This window comes from Melanerpes formicivorus, unplaced genomic scaffold (assembly GCF_026170545.1).
Source record: "Melanerpes formicivorus ecotype bairdi unplaced genomic scaffold, bMelFor1.0.p_v2 SCAF_124, whole genome shotgun sequence".
NCBI lineage: Eukaryota > Metazoa > Chordata > Aves > Piciformes > Picidae > Melanerpes > Melanerpes formicivorus.
Window position 1 is genome coordinate 631,910 of NW_027142476.1, and position 19,653 is coordinate 651,562.

At 51.2% G+C, this 19,653-nt stretch overlaps 1 protein-coding gene across 9 annotated transcripts in view; it reads right to left on the bottom strand.

Moving 5' to 3' along the window:
• The window catches only part of PTPRK (protein tyrosine phosphatase receptor type K), a 595,004-nt gene extending 578,562 nt beyond the window's left edge, over positions 1-16,442 (bottom strand). For all 9 annotated transcript variants that reach the window (XM_068167885.1, XM_068167878.1, XM_068167884.1 and 6 more), the window contains exon 1: positions 16,120-16,442. In XM_068167885.1, the coding sequence (XP_068023986.1) occupies positions 16,120-16,222 (103 nt within the window). In that variant the 5' untranslated portion in view covers positions 16,223-16,442. The remainder of the gene's footprint in view (positions 1-16,119) is intronic.
• Between the last annotated feature and the right edge of the window lie 3,211 nt (positions 16,443-19,653).

Sequence of the window (19,653 nt, forward strand, 5' to 3'; positions counted from 1 at the left end):
GGGCAGCCTGCTCCAGGGCTCTGCCACCCTCACTGTAAAGAAGTTTCTCCTCATGATGAGCTGAAACCTTCTCTGTTCCAGTTTGTATCCATTGTTCCTTGCCTTATTCCTGTGCACCACCAAAAAGAGCTTGGCCCCCTCCACTTGACCCCCACCCCTCAGATATTGATAGACACTGATCAGATCCCCTCTCAGTGCCACGTGCCAAGAGCCTGCGTGTTTCAAACCACTTCACTGGCCCAAATATTGTGCTGAGAAATATTCCACCAACTAATTCTAACTAACTGACTCAGTTGTAAGACAAACCATGGGTGACCTGATGACCTCTTAATAAACACCCAACATGCCAAAACCTGAGAAGAGAGTGAAGGAATCCCTGAAGGTGTTCAAAAGACACAGAGATGTGTTTCGCTACGGGACACGGTTTAGCACCAGACTTGTTGGGTTACAGAATGCTTGGACTTAATGATCTTAAAAGGTCTTTTCCAACCAAACCAATTCTGGGAATAAAACAATATTCAGAATGTGAAATATATCCTGGCAAGAAATTTGAAACATGGCTGCAAGACATCTGAAGCTCACGACCATTTCTCCCCACACCCCTGCCTCTGTTTCTGACCTGAAGGACTAAAACAGATAAATAAACTGAAATTAGGAGGATTAAAAGAGAATCTCAGAACTTAAATACTATTTTTGCCTTTATTCCTTGTATCTAGGATCCCAGCCAGCATGGATTTAGGAAGAGCAGGTCCTGCCTGAACAACCTGATCTCCTTCTATGCCCAGATGACTGCCTGGTGGATGTGGGGCAGGCTGTGGATGTGGTCTGCCTGGACTGCAGCAAGGCCTTTGACACCATCCCCCACAGCAAACTCCTGGCCAAGCTGTCAGCCCCTGGCTTGGATGGGAGCAAACTGCAATGGGTTAGGAACTGGCTGGAGGCTGAGCCCAGAGAGTGGTGGTGAATGGTGCCACAGCCAGCTGGCAGCCAGGCACCAGTGGTGTGCCCCAGGGATCAGTGCTGGGCCCTGTGCTCTTTAACATCTTCATTGATGATCTGGAGGAGGGCATCGAGTCCATCAGCATTAAATTTGCAGATGACAGCAAGCTGGGGGCAGGAGTTGATCTGCTGGAGGGCAGAGAGGCTCTGCAGAGGGACCTTGCCAGGCTGGACAGATGGGCAGAGGCCAAGGGCAGGAGATTGAACACATCCAAGTGCCAGGTGCTGCACATTGGCCACAGCAACCCCAGGCAGTGCTACAGGCTGGGGTCAGAGTGGCTGAGAGCAGCCAGGCAGAGAGTGACCTGGGGGTGCTGGTCGATGGCAGGCTGAACATGAGCCTGCAGTGTGCCCAGGCGGCCAGGAGGACCAATGGCATCCTGGCCTGCATCAGGAAGAGTGTGGCCAGCAGGAGCAGGGAGGTCATTCTGCCCCTGTACACTGCACTGGGTAGGCCACACCTTGAGTCCTGTGTCCAGTTTTGGGCTCCTCAGTTTAGGAAGGAGGTTGAGTTGCTGGAAGGTGTCCAGAGAAGGGCAACAAAGTTGGTGAGGGGCTTGGAACACAGCCCTGTGAGGAGAGGCTGAGGGAGCTGGGGTTGCTTAGCCTGGAGAAGAGGAGACTCAGGGGAGACCTTATCACTCCCTACAACTCCCTGAAGGGAGGTTGTAGCCAGGCAGAGGTTGGTCTCTTCTCCCAGGCAAGCAGCACCAGAACAAGAGGACACAGTCTCAGGTTGCACCAGGGGAGGTTTAGGCTGGAGGTTAGGAGGAAGTTCTACACAGAGAGAGTGATTGCCCAGGGAGGTGGTGGAGTCACCATCACTGGAGGTGTTCAGGAGGAGACTTGACAGGGTGCTTGGTGCCATGGGTTAGTTGATTAGGTGGTGTTGGGTGATAGGTTGGACACAAAGATCATGAAGCTCTCTTCCAACCTGCTTTATTCTATTCTAAATGAACTTAAAATTAGATGGGTTTAATAAACCAAACACAGCACAACAAAAGAGTCATTCCAGAAGTCAGGTATCCAGTCAACATAGATTTAAAGTACTTAAAGGAATGGATTTAGATAAACATAACATAAAATAGATTTAAAACCCAAACACAACACAACTACCAAAAGCAATCCCAGAAACCAGGTACCCAGTCAAACTAGATTTCAAATACTTCAATAAGAAGATTTAAATAAACCATCAAGTAAGAGAGATTTAAAACCCAAAACACAGCACAACTAACAAAAGAGTAATTCCAGAGTTCAGGTATCCAGTCAAAACAGATTTAAAGTACTTAAATAAATGGATTTAGATAAACATAACATAAAACTGATTTAAAAACCAACACACAGCACAACTAACAAAAGAGTAATTCCAGAAGTCAGGTATCCAGTCAAAATTTCTCCTCCTGAGGTGTTTTGAATTGATTTGGACTCCAGCCATGATTGGGTTTCCATGCCTCCTTTTTTTTCCCCACCCCTCTCCCTTTCCTTCTGGTTAATATTCATCAGTCACTCTTCTTGTTCCAGAACAAGTGTTTACACACAAAAGCAGGCCCACAGCTCCACCTCAACAAATTGAGTCACCAGCATGTAATAATTAGAATGAACATACCATAATTTAATTGCAGCAGCACTTGGGTTGAAAGTATCCCACACTGTCTCATAAGGCAGGGGAATTAAGTTCATGGCAGGGCAGTTGAGCAACGGCTCTCCTCTGCTAGTCAATTAATAATGTAATCACATGTTTTTAGTGAATGGCAGGAGAAATAAATGACTCCCTGGCAAAGTGAAGGGTCTGATCTTTCACAGACTGGCTGATAAAAACAAAATAAAAGAGGGGAAAAAAAATAATAGAGCTTCCTATTACCTGTGGTAGTGAGCAAAGGATTTAATCATCACACAGCGCCCAGCTTCAAGAAATGAAGCCTCTCGGTGCTTGCACTGAGGCATGCTCTGGGTGCATTACCATAAGTATCAGCCAATCCCATGGACATTCACTCTTCTGAGAAAGAGCTAATGCCTGACAAGCCCATACACAGCACCTTCTAGCTTAAAACAAGTTTTTACATGTTAAAGCCACTTAACATCCACAGAATCATAAAACTGTCAGGGCTGGAAGGGACCTCAAGGCTCAGCCAGTTCCAACCCCCCTGCCATGGACAGGGACACCTCACACCACAGCAGGTTGCTCACAGCCACATCCAGCCTGGCTGCAAACACCTCCAGGCAGGAGGCTTCCACCACCTCCCTGGGCAACCTGGGCCAGGCTCTCACCACCCTCATGGCCAACAACTTCTTCCTCACAGCCAATCTCAATCTCCCCATTTCTAGGTTTGCTCCATCCCCCCCAGTCCTATCACTCCCTGACAGCCTCAAAAGTCCCTCCCCAGCTTTCTTGGAGCCCCTTTCAGATACTGGAAGGCCACAATTAGGTGTCCTCACAGCCTTCTCTTCTCCAGACTGAACAACCCCAACTCCCTCAGTCTGTCTTCATAGCAGATCAGCTCCAGCCCTCTGCTCATCTTCGGAGCCCTTCTCTGGACACTTTCCAGCACCTCCAGATCCTTCCTGTAATAGAGGCTCCAGAACTGTATGCAGTACTCCAGGTGGGATTTCACCAGAACAGAGTAAGAGGGGGAAGAAGATATTGTTTGGGTCCTTTTCAACCCTGGACTATTACACCAGAGAATGCCTGAGGAGGTGGTGGAGTCACCATCACTGGAGGTGTTCAGAAGGAGACTTGACAGGGTGCTTGGTTGCATGGTTTAGTTGATTAGGTGGTGTTGGGTGATAGGTTGGACACGATGGTCTTGAAGGTCTCTTCCAATCTGGTCTGGTCTATTCTATTCTATCCTTCAGACCTCATCCACACTCAAAGGTTGGTTGGTTTGTTTTGCACACCTGCCATTGAGTAATTCAGAAGGGGGAATAAAAACCACCACCACCACACAAACCTATTAGCAAACACAGCTCTGCCAGTGAAAAATCCTAATGCAGTGCCCAGTTTTAAGCCTGCAGGAAAAATCATTTACAGCCATGGATTGTTCTGCTTGAGGAAGTGATTCCAAGTGAGCAGTCTAAGGTGGCCTTATTGCTGTAAGGTTTGCTGTTGAACCCTGGGGGGTCCTCCTCCCTTTCAGCAGTGGCCAGCACTTCTCTCTCTGCTCCATCCGATGCTCCACAGTGCTTTAAGGATACATAGAATCAAAGGATTGTTCTGGTTGGAAAAGACCTCCAAGATCAGCAAGTACAACAATCAACCTAACACCACCGTGGCCACTAAACCACATCCCAAAGTGCCACTGCCCCCCTGCTGAGGCTTCAGTCCAGCAGCCTCAGTTCTACAACCACTTTATCTATCCAAAGCAGAAATGACATTGATTAATAACTTCACAGAATGTTTAGTCTGAGGTCCTTCAAATAAAACAAATCCCAGCACTGTGCCATTACTTCATAGAATCACAGAATGGTTGGGGTGGGAAAAGACCTCAAAGATCATCCAGCTCCAGCCCTCTGCCATGGGCAGGGACACCTCCCACCAGCACAGGGTGCTCAAAGCTTCATCCAGCCTGGCCTTGAACACCTCCAGGAACAGAGCATCCACAAACTCCCTCCTGGGCAACCTGTTCTAGTGTCTCACTACCCTCACTGGAAAGAATTTCTTCCTCATCTCCAGTCTCAATCTCCCCTCTTCCAGCTCAAAGCCATTGCCCCTCAGCCTGTCACTCTCAGCCCTTGTCAAATGTCCCTCCCCAGCTCTCCTGTAGCCCATTTCTGATACTGGAAGCCACTATAAGTTCTCCCACACACCACCAATGTCAGCTTTTCAAGTACCCTCAGGTACTTACAACAAACCCTACACCAAACAGCCATTTTTGGTTATATTTGGTGATTTAAATCCTGGGGCTGCCTGGGGCTTCGCTTTTCTTGCTTTGCTTAAACCCAGCACTGAGTTGACACAACTACTGCTAGCTTCTTGTTTAGGAGGAGATCTCAATGTTTCTGTTAGCTTCTAATATGTATAAAACATGACTTTCAACTACACAGCTTCCTGGAAAGAGTAGACTGGAAGTGACTTCAAACTACATGGCAAGCACACACTGTAAGGTGACTTCAAATAGGGTAGTTAGCATCGTTTTAACTACATGGTTTAAAGTCTAAGTCACCTATAGTCAAGGCTCACCAGGAAGCAGCATGAAGTAATGGCCTTTCTGACCTACAGAATGAGGTGGAACAGCTCAGTCTCATGCTACAGAATTCCCAGCACCACCATTGAGGCCGTACAGTGGGTTCTATGACCACGGGGCAACTTTCACTGCACCTGACCTGCTGGGTCCTGATGGGGTGCATCTATCTAGAAGGGGTAAAAGAGTCCTGGCACTGGAGTTGGCAGGGCTCATTAGGAGGGCTTTAAACTAGGTCTGAAGGGGGTGGGTGAGGCAATCGGTCTCTCTGCAGAGGTAAGAGTAGGGCGCAAGGTAGGGTCAGTTGAGAAGTCAGGAACCCAGCTGCGATGCATGTACACCAATGCACGCAGCCTGGGCAATAAGCAAGAGGAGTTGGAGGTCCTAATCCATCAGGGCGACTATGATGTAGTCGCCATCTCAGAAACTTGGTGGGACAGCACCCACGATTGGAGTGCTACAATGGGGGGTTACAGGCTCTTTAGGAGGGACAGGCGAGGGAGAAGGGGAGGAGGGGTGGCTCTGTTTATTAGAGAGTCAATCTCTGCCACACAACTTGTGGTGGAAGATGAGGTAGTTGAGAGCCTGTGGGTCAAAATCAGAGGACAACCTAACAAGTCTGACATCCTGATTGGAATCTGTTACAGACCACCCAACCAGGATGAGGCGGCTGATGAGTTGTTCTACAAGCAACTGGAGGCTGTCTCAAGATCATCTGATCTTGTCCTTGTTGGTGACTTCAACCTCCCAGATATCTGCTGGGAACTTAATTCAGCAGGGAGGAGGCAGTCCAGAAGATTCCTGGAGCGAATGGAGGACTGCTTCCTGACACAGCTGTTAAGCGAGCCTACCAGGGGCCAGGCTCTGCTTGACCTGCTGTTCTGCAATAGGGAAGGGCTGGTGGGAGATGTGATCGTGGGAGGCTGCCTAGGGTGCAGTGACCACGAGATAGTGAAGTTTTCAATATGCAGGGAGATTGGGAGGAGCACCAACAGAACCTCCACCTTGGACTTCCGAAGGGCGAACTTCAGCCTATTTAAAAAACTTGTCTGCAAAGTCCCCTGGGTACCAGCCCTCATGAACCAAGGGGTTCAGGAGGGTTGGACCTACTTCAAACAGGAGCTCTTGAAGGCACAGGAATTGGCGGTTCCCATGTGCCGGAAGGCAAGCCGGCGGGGAAGGCGACCAGCCTGGATGAGCAAGCAGCTCCTGGAGGATTTAAGGGGGAAGAGGAGGCTGTATCACCTTTGGAAGGAGGGGAAGGCTTCTCGAGGTATGTTCAAGGAAGCTGTTAGATTATGTAGGAATAAAATTAGGGAGGCTAAGGCCCAGCTGGAACTGAAGCTGGCCACCTCAGTCAAAGATAATAAAAAGCATTTTTATAAATATATTAACAATAAGAAGAAGGGCAGGAAGAACCTGAACTCCCTAGTGGACCTGGAGGGGAACACAGTTACTGAGGATGAGGATAAAGCTGAGGTCCTGAACACCTTCTTTACCTCAATGTTTAACAGCAAGGCAGGAGTTCAGGACGAGTGGTCTCCGGAGCTGGGCGTTGGGGTCGGGGAGCAGAGTAATACCCTGGAAATCCATGAGGAGTTAGTTCGGGACCTGCTGAGCCACTTGGATATCCACAAGTCCATGGGACCAGATGGGATCCATCCTAGGGTGCTGAGAGAGCTGGCGGATGTGCTAGCTAGGCCACTCTCCATCATTTTCCTCCAGTCCTGGCTCACTGGTGAGGTCCCAGATGACTGGAAACTGGCCAACGTGGTCCCCATCCACAAGAAGGGTCGGATGGAGGAACCTGGAAACTACAGGCCTGGCAGCCTGACCTCAGTGCCAGGGAAAGTGATGGAGCAGATTATCCTGGCAGCAATAACTGCGCACCTGAAGGATGGCCAAGGGCTCAGGTCCAGCCAACATGGATTCAGGAAGGGCAGATCCTGCCTCTCCAACCTGATCTCTTTCTATGATCAGGTGACCCGCCTGGTGGATGTGGGGAGGCCTGTGGATGTGGTCTACCTAGACTTCAGCAAGGCCTTTGACACCGTCCCCCACAGCAAACTGCTGGCCAAGCTGTCAGCCCGTGGCTTGGACCACTACACTCTGTGCTGGGTTAGGAACTGGCTGGAGGGCCGGGCCCAGAGAGTGGTGGTGAACGGTGCCGCATCCAGCTGGAGGCCAGTCACCAGTGGTGTCCCCCAGGGATCAGTGCTGGGCCCTGTCCTCTTCAACATATTCGTTGATGATCTGGATGGAGGGGTAGAGTCAGTCATCAGCAAGTTTGCAGATGACACAAAGTTAGGGGCAGATGTTAGTCAATTAGAGGGTAGAAAGGCTCTGCAGAGGGACCTCGACCGACTGGACAGATGGGCAGAGTCCAATGGGATGGCTTTCAACAAGTCCAAGTGCCGAGTGCTGCACTTTGGCTACGGCAATCCCATGCAGAGCTATAGGCTGGGGTCGGAGTGGCTGAGAGCTCCCAGACAGAGAGGGACCTGGGGGTGCTGATCGACAGCCACCTGAATATGAGCCAGCAGTGTGCTCAGGTGGCCAGGAGGGCCAATAGCATTCTGGCCTGCATTAGGAATAGTGTGGCCAGCAGGAGCAGGGAGGTCATAGTGCCCCTGTACTCTGCTCTGGTTAGGCCGCACCTTGAGTACTGTGTCCAGTTCTGGGCTCCTCAGTTTAAGAAGGACATTGAGACACTTGAGCGTGTCCAGAGAAGGGCAACAAGGCTGGTGAGAGGCCTTGAACACAAGCCCTATGAAGAGAGGCTGAGGGAGCTGGGATTGTTTAGCCTGGAGAAGAGGAGGCTCAGGGGTGACCTTATTGCCCTCTACAACTACCTGAAGGGTGGTTGTAGCCAGGAGGGAGTTGGCCTCTTCTCCCAGGCAACCAGCACCAGAACAAGGGGACACAGTCTCAAGCTGTGCCAGGGGAGGTTCAGACTCGAGGTGAGGAGGAAGTTCTTCACCGAGCGAGTCATTCGGCATTGGAATGGGTTGCCCAGGGAGGTGGTTGAGTCATCGACCCTGGAGGCGTTCAAGGGGAGATTGGACGTGGCACTTGGTGCCATGGTCTAGTCATGGGGTCTGCGGTGTCAGGTTGGACTCGATGATCCTCGAGGTCCTTTCCAACCTAAGTGATACTGTGATACTGTGATACTGTGATACAGCTTTGAGCTGCAGCAAGGGAGGTTCAGGTTGGGTGTTAGGAAAAAAGTTCTTCACAGGAAGGGTTATCAAGCACTGGAACAGGCTGCCCAGGGAGGTGGTGGAGTCACCATCCCTGGAGATGTTCAAAAGATGTGTGGATGTGGTGCTGAGGGATGTGGTTTAGTGGCAATGGCTCAGCAGCAGTGGTGGGGTTGTGAGCTCTGGATGAGTAGTTGGACTTGAGGACCTCAAAGGTCTCTTCCAACCTCAACAGTTCTATGATTCTGATTACCACTCCTCACCTGGCTCACCCTGGCCTTCAGAAACCACAGCCATTTTTCTTCTTCTACCCACTTCCACATGGGCAATGTTATTTAACACCCCAAGGGCTGGGGAGGGGTGGATCAAGCAGGGGAAAAGGTGAAACCAAAGGTGCCAGCTCTAAACTGGTTCCAGCTGCACCCCACACTGGGTGTCACAACATCTTCTAATTCTAGCCTGGTATCTAGGTGCCACCTCCTCCAAGGCCTCTCCTGCTTGCCATCAGCCCTGCTCTCTACCAAGTGCCATGAGCAGGCCACTTCTTGCTCATACAGTCACATAATAAGGGCCCTGGCTACCCACTGTGATGAAAGAGCATCTTTCAGCCCAGGCTACCCAAGGATGCATGGCAGGGAAAGAGACACTAGCACCATGGCATTAGTTTGCATGCAGTCAGCCACAACACAGCCTCAACCACCCTCACCCAGTCTAACCCCTCCAGCTCCAGAGGGATGGCCAAACCTCTCCTCCCACCCCTCCTTGTATCCTCCTGCTGCCTCTTTGCATTTCCTTGAGTGAGCAAGGCGCTGCACGGCGAGCAGAGCACACAGCCAACGTGACTCAGACCAACAGAGGTTCACCTTATGTGAGCTGGGCTGTAATTACAGCTTGCTGCCAAACCCAGCCAGCCCACCATCAGTCTTCATCCTCCTGTACATCGCATTTATGTGACCACACATCTGCAAGGCAGCTAAACTCACTAACCAACAGGAAATGAATGCCAAGCCCCGGCTTTCCTCCAAGAAGATTCACCCAAAGCTAAACCAACTCACCCACAGGCTACAGGGTGGCCAGATCCAGCACTGGCAAAGACCTGAGAGCTACTCCAGCAATGGAGATGCCTCCCTCTGCAGCAGCAGTAACTTAAATTAGCTTAATGGCATTGGTGGAGTGTAACTGAGGCTCCAAATCTGAGTGCACACTCCTGGCAGCAGCACTACAAAGGCTTCTTTCCATGACAATAACCAACGATGAGAGATGGGATCTCATCAGCACAAGAAAACACAAGGTGTGTCCTGACCCCACTCTGTTATCAGGACTAAAGTAATGGTTTTGGAAGCTTCCTCCTGTTACACGTTCAAACAGCATCCCTGTTGCAAAAGGAAGAGGAGGGATTTCACCCAAACAGATGCTAATGCAAAGCAAAGTTAACACTTAGTGACAAATCCAACTCCTGAGAGGTAAGATGACCTAAAAGTCTTCCAGCTAAAGAGGTCATACCAAGACATCAGAAAGACTCCAGAGCAAGAAACCACCACACAGCAGCGTTTGTAGCTCTCTGCATGTTGTTAATCCAGATACTGCCAATCTTTGCATGTAAGAGGATAAACTCCTTTTAACTCACTTGTAGTAAGAGCATTTCAGAAAGGGGAGACAGACCACAGAGGTAAGCATTAAAGAGGTTCTCTCTCTCTCTCAGACATGCAGCACGAGGTCATGAGTCCTTCCAGAGCCTTGCTCCAAAGTTCTCTGCCCGCCAGAAGGGCTGCTTAAAGGCTCTGCCCTTCCCAAGAACCCTGCTGTCCACTGACACAACCACTCCACAGACCATCGTTTCACCACAAGATCTCAGCCCTTCACTAACGAAATCCTTCCAGAAATACATCAGCTCACAACCACGAGTGGGACAAACGGTCAGCAGAGCAAAGCAAGTGCCAGAAACAATCGCACTGCAGAAATCGTTACGAAGCACGAAGTAAATCTATCGGCAGCTGTCTCTTGGATACTCAGCAAAGAAGAACTGGGAAAGAGAGAGAAAGCTGATAAGGGATGAGAAGATATTGGAATGGTAACTGCTTAGCAAGCGGCTGCAACTGGACTTTTCTGACAAGAGAAGGAGTAGTTGAGAGAGGGTGGAAAAAAATTCCACGTGGCTTGAGGAAGGTGAATTGAGACACATTATTAACCACCTCTTAATACAAGAGATATTAAATACAATTGGCAATTTCAACAAATAAAGAGCCATAGCTTTTTCCACACAACACAGAGATTCCTTGTCACAAAGTGAGGCTAATGCTAAAAGCAATCCAGGCTGAAGACGTCATTAGGCACAATCACAGTGACAAGAATCCACTTAAAACATTAAATACCAGCACACTGCCTCAGTGCACAGACAGTACTCAGAGGCACTCAACTCACCTTGCCAAAAGCCCTTCCCCTTGAGAGCCCACCACCAGAGACAGAGCCAGGAAAATTCCACCTTGAGCAGTTATTTACACTGTATAATTGCAATATCGCCTCCAAAAGCCATCTCTGAGCCAACACTGCCAGGAGAGGAGCTGAATACACAAAGGGAAGGAAAACACCTGGGAAGCAGGGCGGCGGGGGGAATGCAAGAAAATAACTTCACTTTGAATTCCACTCATCCTCCAGATGATTTGTCGATACATTTTAACAGACTGGGGAGGGAAAAACCACCGAACTATTGGCAAGTGCCTTCTGCACGCACACCTACCGGCACCGCTGTCTCCTGTGCAGCACATGCAAACCGTAGCACATTCAAGCATTCAAAGACAGAAGGAAGAGAACTTCTGCTGTTTTCTGACAGCAAAGGGCTAATCTGAGTTTAATGGCTTCAAAGCATTTTACAAGGTTATTTCCAAACCCCTTGATTTCTTTTACTACATGATAATGAATTTAAGACTTGAGATACTCGTAGTACGCTTTTCATTCGTTCCTCTGCAAGCTTAATTACACAGTTCTCAGAAAAGAAAGAGTATCTTCTACTTCAGAGCCACAAAAAGGGTTAGGGGAGGGAAACATCTTCCTTAGGAAGGAGAAGACTGAGGGAGCTGAGGGTTCTGTAGCTTAGAGAAGAGGAGACTAAGGGGAGACCTCATTCATGGCAATAAAGATGTGCAGGGTGAGTGCCCAGAGGCTGGAGCCAGGCTCTCTGCTGGGGGATGCCCAATGCCAGCACAAAGGGCACAAAGGCATAGGAAGTTTCATGGATACATGAGGAAAGAACACGAGGAAAGTGTGGCAGAACACTGGAACAGGCTGCCCAGGGGGGTTGTGGAGTCTCCCTGTCTGGAGATATTGAGAACCTGCCTGGATGTGTTCCTTTGTGGCCTGCTCTAGGTGACCCTGCTCTGGCACGGGGTTGGACTGGCTGAGCTTTCACGGCCCCTTCCAACCCCTAATATTCTGTGATTCTGTGAATATCAGATTTCTGAGTTAGATTCTCTCCTAAAGAGAGGCTAAAGGGGGAAAAAACAGATGAATGCAGGAATATTTACCCTTGCCTGCTCATTTGTGACACCACAGCTACTTTCTGCATGAGAATGGCTGAGGAAATAACAACTCTAATGACCACTTTTATTTGTACTCTCATAAAGTGCAGGCATAAAACAGAGGACTGTATGTTTGACATAACTCTCAATGTGAGCTGAAATACCACAACTGAATAGCCTCAGGTAGGCTGATGTGTTGCTAGAATTGTTATCCTTGCATTTTTCATTTAGTATTAAACCCACAGAGCATGGAAGGCAGAGCCTTACAGCTTTCCACCAGCTGGCTCACAAACCAGCAACACAAAGGTGGTGAGAGCCTGGCACAGGTTGCCCAGGGAGGTGATGGAAGCCTCATCCCTGGATGCTTTCAAGGCCAGGCTGGACGTGGCTTTGAGCAACCTGATCTAGTGTGAGGTGTCCCTGCCCACAGCAGGGTTGGAACTAGATGATCCTTGAGGTCCCTTCCAACCCTGACAAGTCCCTGATTCTTTTTCCCTCCCCTCCAAATCTGCAAAAATCACGCAAAGCGCTAAAAATAATGTTTATAAAAACTAAAATAATGAATCAATTTAAGTCTGAAGTGATGGAGTTGTGTGAAAAAAAAACAAAAAACAAGCTGAACTTGTTCTTTATCGAACTGTAGGAGTTGCAGATGAAAGGAGGTGCTATATAAGGAATAGCTAGACTTCAACAGAGAACAGGCTGCCAAAACATTTTGGCCTAGATTCTGACAGGCACGCTCCCAAGTTGAAGGGTCACGGAAAGCAGCGGTGTAAAGAAACCATCTACAGAGAGCAGCAAACATTACACTGTGGATTATGGCTGGCTTGGAGGTGTGGGGGGGGAGCAGAGAGAAGCTGCTTGGGTTTGGGTTTATTTTTGTTGTTGTTTTGGTTGTGTTGGGGTTTTTTTCCCCCCCCTTGTTTGACATCTGTAGGGAAATAGACAGCGGCCAAAATACGAAGTGTTTGAACTACGTGGGAAGGGGGTGGGGATGGTATCCCAGCACAGTTTTTAAGAGAGCAACAAATCACAAAATGTGTCTTGTTCCTTTTGCTATCTTGCTGCTGCTCCTCCCTCTTGTCTCTCGTTTGCTTGCCTGGAATATGTTAGGAGGACAAGCAGAGAACCACCCTGGCAGGCACGCTCCTGCCCTTGTTTTGACACTCGGGTGTTCAGTTTTGAACAGGATGAATGTTTAGGTACATGCAAGTAAACCAACATTTCACCTGAGATGTAGGCTTAAAAGGAGGCTCTGGGAAGACCTAATAGCAGCCTTCCAGTAACTGAGGGAGCTTACAGGAAGGATGGAGAGAAGCTGTTTACAAAGGCCTGAGTGACAGGAAGAGGAGCAATGGCTTCAAACTAGAGAAGAGCAGATTTAGACTGGATATTAGGAACAGGTTCTTTGATATGAGAGTGGTGGAACTCTGGAACGAGTTTGCCCAAGGAGGTGGTTGGGGCCACATCCCTGGAGATGCTCAAAGTGAGGCTCAACAGGACTCTGGGCTCGATGAGGATGACCCTGCTGACTGCAGAGGGGGCTGGACTAGATGACCTTTGGAGGTCTCTTCCAACCCAAACCATTCTGTGGATAAGAAAATTCTATGGCTTCTATGGAAAGCCAGCTTGCAAGACATTCCTAGTCCATAATTTGCCTCAACCCCTTCATAAACATATCAAAAGTTTTTGTGGAGCATTCTGCACCTAGGAAAGATTCACTCAGGGGTAGTACAAAGCATCATAAAAAAGGGGAGGGGGGGGGGGGGGGAAGAAATCACATTACAGTGAGAGAGATTGATGAAAAATCCAGGCTGATTTAACAGCTTCATTAACAGTGAAGAAAAATTAACAGGTTTAAATTCTTACCATCCAGACAATAAAGACACTTGTTAAACAAGGGAAACTGAAAATGAATTAGGTGGAAAAGTACAGGTGAGAAGAGGGGAAGCCAGTCAAAGGAGGAGGCTTGGAAACCACTAACTCCGGGAAACAGAAGGGATGACCACGAAGGAAACACACTGCCGTGTGCCCCAAACATCTCATTGTAGGCTGTAGAGAGGCCCTGCTGGCACAGGCACACAAACGCCAACCTGTGCGTCCTGCCTCCAGGATAAAAGGTCTCATCATCACCAGACACACCGTGGGGACTGGTTTGGAATGAGGAACGAAACCTAACTGTGGTAGTTACAAATCCAGACCCTTCAAACCAAGATGAATGAGTGCTCAGCAGGGCACAGCTCCCTACCTGGGGATATCTCAGCCTATTTAGCAGGAGTCTGGGCACCATACCTTCAGCTGAGCACACTGAAAGTACCAGCTGCTAACAATTGTGTCTCCAAACCTTCAAGAAGCTCCAATTAAAAAGCCTCTGAGCACTGCAAGACATCAGTAGTTTCGATGCTGGCCAATAGAAAAATAAGTCTGTAGCTGCTACCATGCTGTAAAAATAAATTAATCAAACACTTCCTAGATGCTATTGTTCAAACCCTTGACAAGCTTCACCTCCTCTCCTCAGAAGAATACCGAGCATTCTTCTCTGCTTACCTAACAGATGCTCCACGGAATCAAACTGGCTTCTTGTGCTTGCAATTCAAAAACCAAACAAACAACACCAAAAAAAACCACCCAGGGCTGCCTGCCTGCCTGCCACATCGTCAGTGCAAAACACCACACACCCCGTGAGTTACCAGAACTTCCTACTCCTCTTACACCAGTGAGGCAAGCTCGAGAAAGCAAAAACGAGCAAGAAAGGCAAGAAAAAAAATCAAAGGCAAATATCTTTACGTAAGAGTTACCTTTGGTGCTAACACTAGCCCGATGGGTTACAGCAGAGCAAGAATCTGTCTGATTTCAAAGGCTGTTTTGAATGAGAAAACGTTAACACCGGGGCATGTGTTACTGTACCCATTCCCACACCATCCGAGCTGCGTACACGGTACACTTCTCACCCTCTAGTAGAAAGCTTGTAGCTGCTTACATAACCTCACCGTTCTGATATGCAGACATGAAATTACACAGCCCAAAGTCAACCCCATCGGAAGGGTGCAACCTGCTCAAACCAACACGGCTCCTCTTAACTGCTTTATCTCAAACGCCTCGCTTAAAAACTAATTTAGAGGAGGACCAGGGAAGGGGGGAGGGCAAAGCCACCTAACTAACACATCAGTCCTCAAGGAAAACTGCGCTTCCAAGTCTCCTGAGCGCAGATACTTTTATTAACGGCAGTTTTCAAGCCTGTAGCCCACGATGAAGGCTTGAAACGCTTGCCCAGCTGACGAACCCGCTGTAATTGCAAGCGCTGGTTTAAAATAAATGAAAATAAAATAGAACAAAATGAAAGCCATGAGCCCGAAGCCCACTTCAGCTCATCCCTCGCCGAACACCGCACACAATCAGAACACGTTCACGGCACAGCTTCGCTCCCCAGCAAACGAAGAGCGCTTCACAAACTACCGCGGAGGGGCCGGGGGACATTCGGGGCGGGCAGGAGTCCCCGCTGCCCGTTGCCTGTTCCTCCCCAAACCCTCTCCAGCCACAGCCCCGCCGCGGGCTCTGCCCCGAGGCTCCCCCCGGGCCAACACCTCCCCGCTGGCCGCAGGCTCCCAGCGCCCGGCCCCGAGGGTTTTCAGGCTGCAACCTCCCCCCACCCCGAGGTGGAGCAGGAAGGGGCGAGAAATTGGCGGCTTTCAAACACAACAGACGCCGTTCCCCGTGCGGTGCCTTCCCTCCCGTTTCTCGCCCACCACTTTTTGGGGTGGGGGTGACTATCGGCAGCCCGGGCCGTGCCTATACCGCCCCGAGGCGACGGGCGCTGGGGGGAGAGGGAAGCGACCGGGAGCGCCCGAGGGCTGCACCCCCCGCGCCGGGCAGGGAAACGCCGGGAAAAGTTTGAGCGGGGAAAGGGGCGGCAGCAGCTCCGGCCCCCCCGCCAGCACCACCGACACCTAGGAGGCTGGCCGAGGGAGGAGGAGGGGAAGGAAGGGGAGTTCGAGAGCTGCCCCTGCAAGCCCCGCGCCAGCAGCCTGCGGACACGCGTGGATCTCGCGCCCCCGACCGCGCCGGACCCTTCGCAGCTCTACCGCCGCTCCCCGGGGACGGGAGCGGGGTCCCGGCGGGGCGCCACTCGCTCGCCCCCGCCTCCTCCTCCCTACCTCCCTTCCCTGGGCACGACGCGACCCCCGCCGCCCCGCCCGCCCCTCACCTGGGCGTCGAGAAACAACTCACCTGCGGAGAGCTGGGCCCGGGCCGCCCCCAGCAGAGCGGGCGAGCAGCCGGCCAGCAGGGCCAGCAGCGGTAGCGAGGCGGCGGCGCCGGCCCCCCTGCCCATGCCGACTTGCCGAGAAGTTTCCCAAAGAGGCCGGGGCCAGCCCGGCGGCGGCGGGCGGAGCTCTCCTCGCCCGGCCCTGCCGCCCCGGCGCCTCGCCAGGAGACCCCCTCCCTCCGCTTGCACCGCGGGGCGCCCGCTGGCCCCGGTGCCGCCCGCTGGGGCAGCCGTCTGCGGCGCGGCGAGCGCAGCGGCACCGGCTCCCCTCGTACTCCGGAGTTACTTTGCTCGCTGGGCGAGCGAGGAGGGAGGGAGGGAAGGAAGGAGGAGCCGAACGCGCAGGGCCAGCCTCCACTCCCCGGCACTTGGCAGAGGGAATGTGGGACTCGGGCCCGCAGCCCGGCGCGGGCGGAGCGGCGCCCGGCAGCGCCTCCTGCTGCAGGCGCGGGGGCCAGCACCGCCTCGGCTCGGCACGGCGCTGCCTGCCTCCGGTCGGGTCGGATCGGCTCGGCTCGGCTCAGCTCAGCTCGGCACTGCCTGCCTCGGCTCGGCGTGATTTTCATCGGCACTGATCGGTTCTTCTCCGCTCCCGCCGGCACGACACAGCCTGGCTCAGCGTGGATCCGCTCGGCTCGGCTCGGCACGGCACAGCTTAGAAGCGGCTACGGACGGCTCTGCGAGACCACCGCCGCCCATGGGGAACCTGCCGCCTCCGGGGGAGAAGCGGGAGGCGAAGCGGGGCCAGGAGGCAGCCGGCGCCAGGCGATCTCTCGGTCGGGGCAGGAAGAACGTCCCGGGAGGCGGATGCTGGAGCTGCGTGCTGGGGGAAAGTCCAGCGGCCCCGGTGCCATTTGCTGGCTGCTCGGCTGCTGGAAACGCGCTACAGAGCGGGGCGAGCCGGGCGTTAGCACCGCGCAGCCTAGCTGTGCCCTCGGAGCGGAGGGGGGTTGTCTGTGCTCCCCTAGCTTTCTCCGGCTCCTCACACAGTGAAACCTCCCTGATGGGAATCAGAGCCGTAGTAACGGCAGTGCCACTCATGCTGCAGTTTCCTCACCTAACAACCAGCCTCTGGGCAGGTCCTGCTCGCCAGAGCCAGACCCCAGCTATGCCCCAGGCCCCGTTCTCTGCCTCTGAATGCACCGCAGGTCCGGGTGCTTCCGGAGCTTGGGATCCGAGAATCCATGTGGAATCACAGATAAAGGCAGTGGAATTGCTATTTAAAGCATAGAATCACAGAACTGTTTTGATTGGTAAAAACCCCTCTAAGATCGAGTCCAACTGTCAAAATCAGCATCATTTCCTCCAGATTTTTTAAACCATTATTATTGTTATCATTAGTTTTTCTTCTTAGCACGGCAACTCGTAATTAGAGATGTTGTCTAATGATGACAACAGAACCTGAGCCCACTGGAAACTCACCGGGGTTTATTGCAAACTGGAAATTCAATCCAGGTTCAGCACAGGTCTGCTGTGATTCAAAATCCTTTCCTGCCAATTGATAGGTTTGCCTCTAAACGACACAAACCTTCGTGTTTTCACAGAAAAACCAAACAAAACGAAGCAATCAACCAAACCACAACAAAACCAAAACGGCGAAACACAATAGTTTGCTTTGTTACACAAACTCACACGGACTTCCCCAAAAGGAAGAAACCCAAACCAGAGTAAAACCACACTGTAAAACCTCTGTACCTGGTAATTCCTTTAGGTGGAGCGGCTGCAAGCCACCTCCCTGCTCACTGTGAGCTGTAAAATGCTGTGCTTCAGTGAACACTACCTCTTTGTTTGGACTTGGAGAGGGATGGGGCGAGGCAGATCTCCTGACACCCAGGCTTTCAGGAAGGATGGGCCACGTCCTAGGTCCAGGTAAACAGAAGGAGTTCTTCTGGGCAAGGGGAAGGGAGATAGTATGTGGGCTGGGCTTCTGGGGTGTTAGGCTGCATCACCATTTCATGGAATCACAGAATGCCTTGAGTTGGAAGGGACCTTCAAGATCATCCAGTTCCAACCCCCCTGCCATGGGCAAGGACACCTCCCACTAGCCCAGGCTGCTCAAGGCTCGACCCAGCCTGCTCTTAGGTTTTAATGAAAAAGCTGAACAAAGTCATATTGGTGCAAAAGTGGGGGGAGCACACAGGCACCTGATGCTGGTTTATGTGCTGGGAGCTCTAGAACTGATGTGGAAATGATAAAGATGATTAGAAGGATGGAGAACCTCCCCTGAGGGAATTGGCATTGTTCAGCCTGGAGAAGAGGAGGCTCCAGGGAGACCTTAGAGCAGCCTTCCAGGGCCTGAAGAGTATAGGAGAGCCAGGGAGGAACTTTTGACAAGGGCTGGGAGTGACAGGATAAGGGGCAATGGCTTTGAGCTAGAAGAGGAGAGATTGAGACTGGATATGACAAAGAAATTCTCGAGTGTGAGGGTGGTGAGACCCTGGAACAGGCTGCCCAGGGAGGTTGTGGATGACCCCTTGCTGAAGGTGTTCAAGGCCAGGCTGGATGAGGCCTTGAGCAACCTGAGCTGGTGGGAGGTGTCCTTGCCCTACACAGGGGGGTTGAAACTGGGTGGTCTTTAAGATCCTCTCCAACCCAAACCATTCTGTGAACCTAAGACTTCAAGCCAGCTAACTGGAGAATGGTTTGGGTAGGCAGGAGAGAGGAATGCAGGAGAGACAAAGGCAGGGGAGAGGAGGATTGATGCCTGCTTCTCCTTAACCTCTATGGCAGTCTGGTTGGGATCCCTGGTCACCAGCACTACAGGTTGCCACATCTTCAGTGTGAGATTGGAGGCTGTTAGGTGCTGATGGGTGTGCAGCATCAGGTCCCAGCTCCACTGCCATGAGGTGCTGGGTCCCACTGTCACACAGGCACCTGGGATTTATCCAGATAGTTTCCCTGTCTTCCAGTGGGAGTCTGCTGGGACTTCATCTTTTCCCCATTGCTCACATTCCTATTAAAAGCAACGCAGAGGGTTTGGATGGCTGTTCTTTGCTTGGCTGGAGGGTTTGAGCATGGGAGGCAGAGGCGAGGAGCGCGTGTGACGCCTCTTTTCCTGCAGGTGTGTGTCTGTCAATCTGCCGCGTGTAGTTCGCTCCATGTCCTTCTCCTGGGCTTGGCATCCTGACAAGTACTCCGACTTGGGCGTCAGGTTTGAGATCATTTTTATGTTCTGTGACATGAATGGGTTTATTTTTGTTCCAGCTCTTACATTTTTAGAGCCCTAAATGCTTTACAGTCTTCCGCGTTCCCAATTAAGAGCAAAGTGTATTTCTGTTGCCTCTTCCCCGTCGTTTTCAACCTGCCTGGGCTAACAACTCGTGTGCTAAACGGAAGCCAAATGTCACAGCAGAGAGGTGGAGAGACCCCACAGGAGTGTCTTTCCCCCCAGCCCAAGGGATATTCAACACTTAAGGAAGATGCAGCCTTTAGCCTGATAATCACAGCCTCTAAATAGTGTCAGATAAGTCATAGAATCACAGAATTGTCAGGGTTGG